The sequence below is a fragment of the Hemiscyllium ocellatum genome, chromosome 19 (genome assembly GCF_020745735.1).
Source record: "Hemiscyllium ocellatum isolate sHemOce1 chromosome 19, sHemOce1.pat.X.cur, whole genome shotgun sequence".
Lineage (NCBI taxonomy): Eukaryota > Metazoa > Chordata > Chondrichthyes > Orectolobiformes > Hemiscylliidae > Hemiscyllium > Hemiscyllium ocellatum.
The window spans coordinates 53182358-53196799 of record NC_083419.1 but is presented as its reverse complement, the minus strand read 5'-3'; the positions used below and the strand labels follow the sequence as shown (position 1 = coordinate 53196799).

The window sequence follows — 14442 nt, the reverse complement described above, 5'->3', positions numbered from 1 at the left end:
TTTATCCACCTTCATGCGTTTCAAGATATCCAGCACTTCCTCCTGTGTAATATGGACATTTTCAAGATGTCACCAATTATTTCCCTACATTCTATATCTTCCATATCCTTTTCCATAATAAATACTCATGCAAAATACTCATTTAGTATCTCCCCATTTTCTGCGGCTCCGCACAAAGGCTGCCTTGCTGATCTCTGAGGTGCCCTATTCTCTCCCTAGTTACCCTTTTGTCCCTAATGTCTTTGTAAAAACCTTTTGGATTCTCTTTAATTCTGTTTGCCAAAGCTATCTGATGTCACCTTTTTACCCTCCTGATTTCCCTCTTAAGTATACTCCTACTTTCTTTATACTCTTCTAAGGGTTCTCTCGATCTATCCTGTCTAACCTGACATATGCTTCCTTCTTTTCCTTAACCAAACCCTCAATTTCTTTAGTCATCCAGCATTCCCTATACCTACCAGCCTTTTCTTTCACACTGACAGGAATATACTGTCTCTGGATTCTTGTTATCTCATTTCTGAAGGCTTCCCATTTTCCAGACATCCCTTTGCGTGCAAACATCTGCCTCCAATCAGCTTTTGAAAGTTCTTGCCTCATCCCAGCAAAATTGGCCTTTCTCCAATTTAGAACTTCAACTGTTAGATCTGGTCTATCCTTTTCCATCACTATTTTAAAACAAATAGAATTATAGTCACTAGCCCCAAAGTGCTCCCCCACTGACACCTCAGTCACCTGACCTGCCTTATTTCCCAAGAGTAAGTCAAGTTTTGCACCTTCTCTAGCAGGTACATCCACATACTGAATCAGAAAATTTTCTTGTACACACTAAACAAATTCCTCTCCGTCTAAACCCTTAACACTATGGCAGTCCCAATCTATATTTGGAAAGTTAAAATCCCCTACCATAACCACCCTATGATTCTTACAGATAGCTGAGATCTCCTTACAAATTTGTTTCTCAATTTCCCTCTGACTATTCAGGGGTCTATCATACAATCCCAATAAGGTGATCATCCCTTTCTTATTTCTCAGTTCCACCCAAATAACTTCCCTGGATGTATTTCCAGAAATATCCTCCCTCAGCACAGCTGTAATGCTATCCCTTATCAAAAATGCCACTCCCCCTCCTCTCTTGCCTCCCTTTCTATCCTTCCTGTAGCTTTTGTATCCTGGAACATTAAGCTGCCAATCCTGTCCATCCCTGAGCCATGTTTCTATAATTGCTATGATATCCTAGTCCCATGTTCCAAACCATGTCCTGAGTTCATCTGCCTTCCCTGTTAGACCTCTTTCATTGAAATAAATGCAGTTTAATTCATTAGTCCTACCTTCTCCCTGCCTGTCCTGACTGTTTGACTGGCTTCTGTTCTCAACTGTACCAGTCTCAGATTGATCTTTCTTCTCACTATCTCCCTGGGTCCCCCCCCCCCTTACTAGTTTAAATCCTCCCAAGCAGCTCTAGCAAATTTCCCTGCCAGTATATAAGTCCCCTTCCAATGTAGGTGCAATCCGTCCTTCCTGTTCAGGTCACTTCTGCTCCAAAGAGATTCCAATGATCCAAAAATATGAATCCTTCTCCCATACACCAGCTCCTCAGCCATGCATTCATCTGCCCTATCCTCCCTATTTCTGCCCTCACTTGTTCGTAGCCCCGGGATATGACTACTCTCGAGGACCTCCTTTTTAAATTCCTGCCTAACGTTCTATATTCTCCCTTCAGAATCTTAACCTTTTCCCATCCAATGTCGTTGGTTCCAATGACCTCTTGCTGGCCCCTCTCCCCTTGAGAACATTCTGCACCCACTTTGAGACATCCTTGATCCTGGCACCAGGGAAGCAATAGACCATTCTGATTTTTCACTGCTGGCCTCAGAAAAGTCTGTCACTCGGACTAGAGAAACCCCTAACATAATTGATCTCTTGGAACCTGGCATACCCCTCATTGTATTAGAGTCTGTCTCAATACCAAAAACTTAGCTGTTCGTGCTACATTCCCCTGTGAATCGATAACCTCCTACATTTTCCAAAACAGCATATTTGTGTGAAATGGGGATGGCCACAGAAGACTCCTGCACTAGCTGCCTACCTCTCTTACATTTCCTGGAGTTAACCCATCTATGTGACTGTATCTGAGATTTTTTCCCCCTTCCTATAACTGCCATCCATCACATACCATTGCTGTTGCAAATTCCTCATTGCCTCTAACTGTCTCTCCAACCGATCCATTCGATCTGATACGATTCACAACCAACAGCATTTATCTCTGATATAATCCACAGTAATCTGTAAAATCTCCTTAAACTCCCACATCTGACAAGAAGCACATATCACTCTACTAAAGGTCATTTTTGCTCCTTCACAATCTACAGACCCAGAAAATAACACTGTCTTATTCCTCTACAAAACACTGCTCCAGGTTAAATTAATAGTTATGGCTTATATTTTAAGTTTAATGAAGAGACATATCTCAAAAACCATATAATCAAGGAAGAACCCACTACTGCACACTTTCTGTAGGCCACATTTAAAACTATTCACTTATCTGTTTCTGTGCTGTGACTTTGCCCAAATAGTTCCTCCAAGATCAGTTATGAATTTCACTGTTGGTTAATTTTCCCGAGACGCACTCCGATGTCCAGCAATTCATGAATTCAAACAGTAAAGACAGTAACTGTGTAGGTTCACTGTGGTGTCTCTCTCCTGCACTGACCTCACCAGGTGCTTCCTTTGTCTGTATCTCTCCCTTTTTAAAACTGCTGTTGTTTTGAATTTCTTTTCTCCAGCGTTCCAAAGCAATGCAGCAGCATATAAAACAGTAATTGCTGCTCCTGAAATTCGAAGAAATCACCTCCAACACCTAAAATACCTCAGTAAAGGAGCAGCTGTTACAGCCAGAAATTTATCCCGTCTTCCATCTTGGATTACCCAGAATCCTCGCTGTCTGATCTTCTACCTAAATTGCTTAATTATGTGGCATAACGAATCGGTTCCTGAGCATTCCTGATGAAGGGCTTTTGCCCGAAACGTTGATTTTCTGCTCCTCGGATGCTGCCTGACCTGCTGTGCTTTTCCAGCACTGCACTCTCGACTCTTGTCCTGTTATTACAGAGTTGGAGCAGACTTCTCAGGACTTCTTGTAGAAGTTGACCCTTTATATTTTACTGGATTATTCACCATTGGTGCAGAGTAGTGTACACATTTGTTCTAACAAATGGACAAAGTTTGCATTTTTAGGCCTTCTAGGTTTATTTCTTGTTCATGTTGTATGTTTATCAGGCCCAGATCCAGTTTAATTTGGAAAGGTAAAATGATACACTTCCAGATATTCAGTCAGTAATTTCACCTCTTCTAATCTTAGAAATTTAGCTTGCAAAAGTTATAAAACAGCAAGGGTCAGTTTTTCTAAGGAATGTCTTTCTTTGGTTTTGGTGGAAACTGCAGATGTTCCCGGTTAAATGGAAGATATCACAGTCGAAAATAAAAAATAACATACTTCACATTAGCAACTCTCCTACTACCTAGTTAGAATTTTACGAGTTCAAGACCTATTCTGAAGACCAGAACTGTAATCTAAGCTGGCAGTTCCTGCGCAGCACTAAGGGAACACTGGCACTGGTTGGGGATGCAATTTTTTGAATGAAATGTTCGACCTGATCCCTACCCCTTCCATTGGCTGAACACAAGCCGTCTCTTGCCACCATTTCAAAGTACAGGAAATCCTCCCCTGAATAATCATTATCTGTCTCCTAACGTTGCTAGAACATGATATCTGGCAATTAGCACTTTACTGTTTGTGGGACTTCCTGTCTACAACTTGACTGCAGTTTTGTGTATATTTCAACAGAGACTGTACTTCAAAACTACTTTAACTGTAAAGTGTTTTCAGGCATTCTGAGGTCAAAGAAGCAGCAATACATATCGCATGAAATGTGTTGCATTTATCATTTTTTTTGGTGCATAGAGCATAGATTGTTTGATGCAACGGGCAAAATTGCCTGTTATACATGTGCACAGTCTTCAGTGTTTTGTTCCTCCTTCCAGTTCTGCAGAATTGACATTTTAAAATTGTCGTTGACCTTAAGTGGTTACATAACCATAGAGAGGAGCTATCATGTAAGCATCAACTGACCATTCAGCAGTAACCTTTCTTAGTCCTGTGGCACACCGTGCTCATGTACATTATAAAACACATCCTTTCAAATGCAGTTTAGCGCTCAGTTGAATGATTCGACGCAAGAATCAACCTTCTCTTAAAGGCTGGAACATTGAAAGTTCCTAATTCAATACTTTCCTGCAGAAAATTTAATGAAAAAATGTATTCTTTCTCTTCTGCTGCCCTTGGCATATAAGGAGAGAGATAATAGAGATTGCTTTATTGATTTGGTGTGTGAGTTGATTGTGTTCTTCCTCAATATGAATTGCTTCCATAGCACAATTAAGGGTCCAACAAGAAATACACCATTAATGGCATGTGGACCTCAGCATTGTGAGTAATGACTCTCGCACATACTGTGTCCTTGCCTCTTTTGTGTCAAGTATAAGGCTTATGATGCTTACTTGTCATTTTCTTGTCATTGTATTCCATTTTCAGGTTTGTCAAGGCTGGGGTTCATTACATAAAGTAGGCAGAGTTTGCAATAAATAAGTGATTAAACTGAATATTGAGTCACCCTGAATTATGGAAACTTCATTCTCAACGAACAAAAGTAGTTCTGAAATGTTTTATGCATTTTTTAAATCTTCAAGTATATGTTGAAATAACATTATAATGATCAAGATGTTTAAAGTGCCTTTGTGGCATTCTCACAAGATGTTCCATGCAATCAACAATACAGGTTCCTGTAAATAGGACAAAAACTGATTATTATCAGCACCTTCTCCCAACAATGTTGAATCCTAGGCAGAATGTTAAATCAGTTCGCTAGTCTGTTTCTAGTCCTTGATATCGCAGGTTGTGATTACTTTGGTATTCACATTCCATGATTGTGTCCATTTATAGTCGCAACAGCATGCTTATTGGCTGTAAAACACCAGGATATTCCAAGGTCAAAAAAGGCATTATAAAATACAATATTTTTCCATTTGATTGTCAAGTTTCAAATTTATTTTGTAGGATGGGTATGATGTTGGCCAATGCACCATTTATTGTCCGTCCTTAATGACTATTGGAAATGTAGTGGTGAATTTATTCAGTCCATCTTGTTAGGTGCACTCTCTATATGATTTGGGAGGAAATTCCAGATTTTAACCCAGCAACAGTGGAGAATGGAGATTTACGTCCATGTCAGGATGGGATTTTGCAGATAGTAGTGTTCCCATCCATCTGCTGCCCTTGTCCTCATAGATGGTAATAGTTGCACATTTGGAAAGTGCAGTTGAATGAACCTTGCTGGATGATGGGGGTTTCATTTACTGACTTTTGTTCCAGGGCCCAAGTATTTCCAGGTCCTTTCTGGGGCACAGAGTTGAGTTTACACATATTTAGATCTACAGTAAGGTAGGAGTATTCCCAACTCTCACGAGTGTGCTTCCCTGCAAAACTTACATAATTAGTAGATATTATAAGAATTTGTGACACTTTTTTTTAAATCATTGCCTCTATGAATGTAACTGCTTCAGTTATTTAATTTTTTGAAAGTAGGCTACTATTTGGCTTTTAAAATAAACCAAACCCCTTCTTAGAGTCTTGTATAAAGTTTTTTTTTTGGAAAAAAAAATTTCTGATAATATCACTTCGGCAGAAAAATGTAATGCCTCCATCTGGTAGATTTAGCATCTATAATTCTTACTGGTAAATTGACACACTGCACAGGCAGCATTGTGTACATTGACCCTGCTATTGCAGGAATCATGTTTGCTATTGCTACTGTTGTCTCATTTGCTGGTAATGTTGTTCATGTTGTCTCCCTGGATAGCGATGTTTCCAACTTTTGCATTCTTTTCTGTTTTCCCATCTCAATTGTAGGTTGAATACACACTGTTTCTTTTCTTTTACTGACTAGTTTCAATCTCAATTATGTGTGACCTTGAGGTCTCAGCTTCAGTTACAGTTTTTGTTGGGTTCCTGATTTTCATGATTGGACCCTGCACATATACAGATTTCCTTTTTAACAACTCAGGAATGTATTGAGTATGTTTGTTTGAAGTGTTGACTCCTCTTTCTGTGCTTCAGTAAGTTTTGCCTCAATTAACCCAGTCTCTCAGAGCTGATATATTTAGATTTAGATTTAGATTCTCTTAGTGTGGAAACAGGCCCTTCGACCCAACCAGTACACACCGACCCTCTGAAGAGTAACCCATCCAGACCTATTTTCCCTCTGACTAATACATCTAACACTTTGGGCAATTTAGCATGGCCATTCACCTGACCTACACATCTTTGGATTGTGGGAGGAAACGGGAGCACCCAGAGGAATCCCACGCAAACATGGGGAGAATGTGCAAACTCCACACAGACAGTTGCCCGAGGCTGGAACTGAACCTGGGACCCTGGTTCTGTGAGGCAGCAGTGCTAACCACAGTGCCCTTGTACGGCAAAATAGTCTTACATTTGCTTCCATTCACCAACTCTACAGATCAAGTCTTTAAAGATGCAGTCACAATAAGTCAAAGTTTGAGCCTCCCTTCATCTCTCTGAATTTTGCAGAGGAGCCTCAATTATCCAGATGACACAGGCGGGGAGTATTTTGTTCGGATAATCGATTGTTAGGATAATTGAATGTTCGGATGACACAATTCAGCTAAGCTTTGGGACCTTGCTAGATAATCCGAAATTCAGATAATCGAATGCTGGATAATCAAGGTTTCTCTGTATTCTTTTAATTTGCTGGATATGTCAACTTAATATAATGGATGGGAAAGTTCTTCTGTATTGTTTGGCTGTGAGTGTACGCTGGATTCCACTTTCCTGTGAGATATTAATCTGGAAGAACAACGTGGTCAAGTTGGAGCTTCTGTTTGCTATATCTTACCAGGCCATCCATCAGTCATTTAGAATCATCAGCCATTCAGCCCACACTGCCCCTCCGAAGAGCCCGACTGAGATTCACCTATCTTTATAACCCTGCATCTCCCATGGCTAATCCATCCAGACTGCACATCCTTCGACGCAATGGACAATTTATCATAGCCAATCCACCGAACTTGCACATCTTTGGACTGTGGAAGGAAACCAGAGCACCTGGAATAAGCCCACACTGACATGGGGAGAACGTGTAAACTCCACAAAGACTGTCGGCCAATGTTGGAATCGAACCTGGGTCCCTGGTGCTGTGAGGCAGTAGTGCTAACCACTGAGCCGCCACCCATTATTTTCATTTTGGTTCTACCAGTATTTTATTTCTTATTGTATATTTCCCTAATAATTACAATTAATTAATTTAATCAGGGAATCAAAACAAAAACAGTGTCATAGACTCATAGATACGGACAGCACGGAAACATGGGCTGGCATGGGGTAGCACAGTGGCTCAATGGTTAGTACTGCTGGCTCACATCGCCAGGGACTCGGGTTCGATTCCAGCCTCGGGCAACTATCGTGTGGAGCTTGCACATTGTCCGTGTGTCAGCGTGGATTTTCTCCAGGTGCTCCGGTTTCCTCCCACAATCCAAAGATGTGCAGGTCAGGTGAATTGGCCGTGCTAAATTGTCCATAGTGTTAGGTGCATTAGTCAGAGGGAAATGGGTCTGTGTGGGTTACTCTTCGGAGTGTCGGTGTGGACTTGTTGGGCTGAAGGGCCTGTTTCCACACTGTAGGGAATCTAATCTAATCTAAATCTTACCTGAATTCTTTCAAGTTTCACAATATCCTTTTGATAGGAGGGAGACCAGAATTGCATACAATATTACAAAGGTGGCCTAACCAACATCCTTTACAGCCACAGCATGACCTGCCATCTGCCGGCTCCTATACTCGACGCACGGTCCAATAAAGGAAAATACGTTCTTCACTATCCTATCTACCTGTGACTCTACTTTCAAGAAACTATGAACTTGCACTCCAAGGTCTCTTTGTTCAGCAACACTTCCCAGGACCTGATCATTAAGTGTGTAGGTCCTGCTCTGATTTGCCTTTGCAAAATGCAGCAACTCACATTTATCTAAATTAACCTCCATCTCCCAATCCTCAATCCATTGGTCCATCTGATCAAGATCCCTTTGTACTCTAAGGTAACCTTCTTCGCTGTCCACTATACATCCAATTTTGGTGTCATCTGCAAACTTACTAACTATAGCTGCTACGTTCATATCCAAATCAATTATATAAATGATGAAAAGCAGTGGTCCCAGCACTGACCCTTGTGGCACTCCACTGGTCACAGGCCTCCAGTCTGAAAAGTTACCCTCCACCAGTACCCTCTGTCTTCTACCTTCAAGCCAGTTCTGTCTCCAAATGGCCAGTTCTCTTCCGTGATATCTAAACTTGCTAACCAGTCCACCATGAGGAACCTTGTTGAACACCTAGGTTCCATCCACTATTCTGCCCTCATCAATCTTCTTTGTTACTTCTTCAAAAAAACTCAATCAAGTTCATAAGACATGATTTCCCATGCACAAAGCCATGTTGACTATCCCTGATCAGTCCTTGCCTTTCCAAATACATGTACATCATGTCCCTCAGGATTCCCTCCAACAACAGGCCCACCACCACCATCACACTTACTGGTGTATAGTTCCCTGGCTTGTCCTTACTACCTTTCTTAAATAGTGGCAGCACGTTAGCCAACCTCCAGTCTTCCGGCATCTCACCCGTGACTATCGATGATACAACTATTGCAGCTAGAGCCCCAGCAAGCACTTCCCTAGCTTCCCACAGAGTTCTAGGCTACACCTGATCAGTACCTGAGGATGTATACTTTTATGGGTTTTAAGACATTCAACACTTCCTCCTCTGTAATATGGACATTTTTCAAGATGTCACCATCTATTTCCCCCAAATTCGATGTCTTTCATCTCCTTCTCCACAGTAAACACTGATGGAAAATACTGGTTTAGTATCTCCGCCATCTCCTGTGGGTTCACACAAAAGTGGCTAATTCTAGGTTATTACATGATTATAACTAAATTCTATTCTGTTTACCTTCTTAGGGTTGGTTTAGTCCTGGCCAAGTTTTTGTTCTGGATGAATACTGTTCTCGTTATGGTCTGCGAGGATGTCATCGGCATCTCTGCTATCTCAAGGAGCTGATAGAACGTGCAGAAGGTGGCACAATGATTGATCCAACTCTGCTGCATTACAGCTTTGCTTTCTGTGCCTCTCACGTCCACGGCAACAGGTGATTTTATAAACTCAAAAATCAATAGCAAAGACAAATGATTGTGTGCAAGTTAAAGAAAAGACAAATGCAATCCAATAAGCAGGGTGCTCATACAGCCCCTTCCTGATAATGCATCTGATAGTTGTCCAAAAATTGTTGAACATATGTGTCATTTACATAGGATTGATACGTAACCCTGTTATTTTTTTCACAAATTAATATATGAACCTTGTGTGCCATAATACTGCCACTGACAGTCATTATTAAGAGGAAAGCAGTGATTGTAACCAATATCATTAAAACTACAGTATGTAATAATCAATTGATACATACTTTCAAGGTTCATATATAAAGGATAGCCACTTGACTCAGGTCCTGCAGACCAACAAACATCAGTGATACTATACCCCAGCAAGGAATCTAAAGGCATTTTGAGAGGAGTTGAAAAAATTGGCCACAGAAAGGCACAGTCAAAAATGCAAGGCAGGTATGTTTGGGACTTTAGATCAAACATGTCCTCCTCTTCTTGATTTCTCTGCCTTGAAGACAGGTCAGAAGTCAACTCCATCTAGTAGACAGAGTTAAATTTAAATAAATTTGAGGGGCTGCATTTTGGAAAGGCAAATCAGAGCAGGACTTATTCACTCAATGGCAAGGTCCTGGGGCATGCCATTAAACAAAGAGACCTTGGAGTGCAGGTTCATAGTTCCTTGAAAGTGGAGTCCCAGGTAGTTAGAATAATGAAGAATGCATTTGGCATGCTTGCCTTTAATTGGTCAGTTCATTGAGTCTTGGAGTTCAGAAGTCATGTTGCAGCTGTACAAGATATTGGTTAGGTCACTTTTGGAAAACTGTTTTCGATTCTGGTCTTGGAGAATTGGAGAATTTGAGCTATAGGGAGAGGCTGAAAAAGCTGGGATTGTTTACTGTCAGAGGCTGAGGGCTGAGAGGTTTATAGGATCATAAGGAACAGTGACAGGGTGAATAGACAAGGTCTTTTTCCCAGGGTAGGGGACCCAAAACTAGGGATTATAGGTTTAAGGTGAGAGGGGAAAGATTTAAAAGGGACCTAAGGGGCAACGTTTTCATGCAGAGGGTTGTGCGTGTATGGAATGAGCTGCCAGAGGAAGTGGTGGAGCCTGGTAAAATATAACACTTAAAAGGTATCCGGGTGGATATATGAGCAGAAAGACTTCAGAGGAATAAGGGCAAAATGCTGGCAAATGGGACTAGATTTATTTGGCATGGACGAGTTGGACTGAATGGCCTGTTTCCGTACTGTTCAACTCTATAGTATTATCTGGGGAACAGGGTTATCAGATTCTGTGTTCTGGACACCAATTTGAAACGTACCAGTCATTCAGTCAACTGAACCAATCGTGTCCTTGAGGAATCTGAGTTACTGTGGCAACACGTATTTTTGAATGCATGTTGTGTCCTGGATAATGATGGGAGAGGATCTGAATATTGTCCAATACATAGCAGACCAAGAATCTCCCGCATTTCTTCCATTGGTTATGTTGGAAGGAATTAGAAATTAGTGCCCAATCTGTTTGGCCATGTTATTAGTGCTTCGACACATGTCCTGGAGTGAAATTTGAGTCCAGAGTTCCTGGCTCAGAGGCAGGGCCATTATTTACTGAGCCTTAAAACTTCCATCAAACACAGACTTAAAATAAACAAGGAACATAATTCGCATACATCTAGAACTGAATATCTGCTCTTTCTTAAGTACTGACAAATTCAATTGAGAAGCCTAATGTTAGGGAGAAAAATAATTGCGCTTACCCCCTCTTGCTTAATTTCCAGCTTTATTCCAGTCTTGTTTGATTGCTAACGTCAGTTTGATCAATTGACTGATAAATTACTCAGTTCACTTTAACATGTTAAAGTTTGCAAGACTGATTCTCCAATCAAGTGCTCCCAGTGAAGGGCAGTGGCTGTAGAAAATGCTGATAGAATGGAATTTCATGTTCCTTACCATCATTTCCTGTCCAATGTATGTTGCAATTTCTGCTCCCTCTGCAGTGAACACCAAATTGAACAATCAATTGGTTCTACATTACAGTCCTCCCTGTTTCGTCACTTGATCACTGCTTCCTGAGTTGTTTGATTCTCGTTCATACTTCTTTGATGGTCTTTATTCGGCAACCTCATGGTTATTTTCAATAGTTTTTCTAGCCTAAGATACTTAAAGCACACTGAAAATAGGAGAAAATGGTGCAAAATAATGTTAGTTTATTGGTTAACTAAGGAAACTAGCTTAAACTTTTTTTTCTGTACCTGAAGCTGAGCTAACCCATTTAAGCACAGGCTATTTTGCACTGAGTGCGACTTGTACAGAGTTGGATGAGTATAGGAATCTTAATGCCTATCTAAAAATTTACTTTTGCTTGCATTCTACATTTATCACAACTGAAATTTACTGCTCAAGTTCCATATTTCATTCAGACTAAAGCAATGAATTACCAGGTCTCCATCAAACGAACTGAAATGAATTAGTTAAGGAAGCTAGCTTGAGCTTTTATTTCTGTACCTGGAGGTGAATTAACTCAAAGCATATAACTACACACATTTCAATGATATAATACTGAATGTGACTTTGAACAGACTGCTTGGAGTTGAGTGAGTAAGGCAGTTAGAGTAAGGAGCTTCCCTGCAGGAATTAGTTCTTATTTCACAACAGGGGAACAAGCCAGCTCTTTTGTGAGTATCTGGGAGATGGTTCACATCTAATCATACGCTTAAAAACTTAGAAAAAATGGTGACAAGATGAATAAAGTGAATAGAGGAGGAAATAAATAATTGAATAAAATAATGAAGCAGCTACTTAACTAAACACATTAAGAATGGCAGGGGAGATGATGAGTCACAGTGACAGCATGTGGGGGTTCCTGAATGCCAATGTAATAAAGGGCAAGTGCACTTCATCAAACGTTTGCAGCTCAAGGAGCTATAGCCCACAGTCATTGAGCTGGAGGCTGGAAACAGCGGCACCGATTACAGTTGGTTCCTCTGATTTGATCAGTGTTTAGGGACAGGAGACCCAGAGGGCAGAACCATAGGAGCCTCAACATTTACAATTATCTAATATGTGTGTGGTTCTTTTAGCTTGTTTGAACAAGTAGGGGGTTTTGACATAACTGACCATGGTACACAAAACCATTCAAGTGGAGGGAACAAAAGGTAATGAAGTAGTAGCAGTAGACAGCAAAGTGAGGGCTAGTGATTATGATGACTGACGCTGCTGTCTGCAGGATAGAATATGCGGCAGTTTCGCTTATCTAGTGCCAGGGTTCGGGACATTTGCCCAGGGTTGGGGTGGAATGTACAGTAGAAAGGAAAAGATCCAGTCACCGTGCTCCTTGAAGGCAAGACACAAAGTTCTGCATCGTCAGTACGAGGAGCTGGGCACCAAAATGAGATGCAGAACTGGTAGATTATTACCTGAGTCATGTGGCAAATTGGCATTGGCAAATAGGGTTTGAGAAACTGATACATTTCAAAAACTGGTGTGGCAGATGTGGATTTCAGTTTCTGGAACACTGGCACCAGTCCAGGCGAAAGTTGAAGCTATATCATTGGAACAGTCTGCACCTGAAACATGTTGCAGCCAGTTGTCTAATGAGCACTTACCTAGGGCAGTAGACTAGGGTTTTCAAGTACGTGGTGAGGGTGAATAGAAATATGTCAGTACAATCTGTTTTTAATTGTGGCGACACAGCTACAGGTGGCATGTATTAGGACTAAAATTTGGAGGGAACCTGACATTCAGGGAAGCTAAGAAAAGGTGAAGGAGTGACTGGTGGCAAAAGCACAATTGAGAGGGACAGTCTGTGTTCAGGAAAGCAGGATGTCGAAACAGTTTAGGTCAAAGAGAGAGATTGTAATATTGGGAAGCAGTTTGTGGGAGTAGTTAGGTACCTTCATACAAAACACATGTGGTAGTGTGGAACATGAAGAAATAAAAGGAGTTTATCTGAAATGCACAGCAATAATTTTGGAAAATGTTATCTCTATGTAAGTTAGAGTGAGATGGGCAAAGCTAAAATAGATGAGTTTAAAGGATCTTTTTGGAATAGTTTCTTGGAACAGAACGTTTTGGAACTGACCAGAGAACACACTACACTAGACCTGGAGCAGAACAACCCTGATTATCTGAACAAGAAGGACAGGGAGTATTTTGTTTGGATAACTGATTGTTCAGACAGCGTATTTATGGGACCTTGAGATCATGTTCGGATAATCCAAAATTTGGATAATTGACATTAAGTTGTTCTGTATTGTGTGCAATAAGGTAGGATTAATTAATAAACTCATAGCGCTCCTGGGTAACGCTATTCATAATATGATTGGATTTTACCTTCAGTTTGAGGAACAAAAGAGTTTGTATTTCAAACTTAATTCAGGGCAATTATGGGGGCATGAATGCAGAGCTGTCTCAAGATAAAATTAAATTTAGGAAGATTATGCTAAGGAATAAGTTAATATAGATGCAGTGATAGACATTTAAGGGGATATTTCAGAATGCTCATAATAAATACATTAAAAAAACTGTTAGCACTTAACATCTGTGGTTAATTAAAAATGTTAAAGATAGTATCATAATTAAAGTAAAGGTATATAATTGCACAGACGTGGGTGGTAGGTCAAAAGAACATTAAAACAGAAAATAATGAGAAAAAGGAGGGAAAAGTTAGAATCCAAATACACATTCTGTGCCTGTTTCAGCTGAACAACATAGGTGAATGCTATTCTCTGGTTCATTCCTCAGGACAAAGCCTTTATCAACCAGAATAAAACTGGTTTAATGTTAAACAAAGCTTGATATTAATTATCAGTCATGAGCTAACTGTGCATTATCCATAGCAATGCTTCGATCAATCAGCACACTCTTTTAATGCAAGATAAATATATTGTTCAACTTTGCATTGGTATTCTTGTAAATTGACCTGATGAGTGCAAAATGAAAAAAATTGAACACAAATGTCTTGTTTTCAGCAATATTTAATTGGTTTGCTGAAGTTTGTTGTAGGAGTAACATGCTGTCGACACAGGGGATCTTTTGGATGTACAAAACCTGGATAACCAGAAGGCTTTTGATAAGGTGCCACATCAAAAATTACTGTTGGAAAATTATATCTTCTGGTATAGGAGGATAACATAATGACATAGCTGAAAAATT

The 14442-nt window shown here is 40.4% G+C and overlaps 1 protein-coding gene across 4 annotated transcripts in view; it reads left to right on the top strand.

Moving 5' to 3' along the window:
- The window catches only part of cadps2 (Ca++-dependent secretion activator 2), a 727075-nt gene that overhangs the window by 498186 nt on the left and 214447 nt on the right, over positions 1-14442 (top strand). For all 4 annotated transcript variants that reach the window (XM_060839929.1, XM_060839928.1, XM_060839926.1 and 1 more), the window contains exon 13: positions 9088-9275. In XM_060839929.1, coding sequence (XP_060695912.1) covers positions 9088-9275 — 188 coding nt within the window. The remainder of the gene's footprint in view (positions 1-9087; positions 9276-14442) is intronic.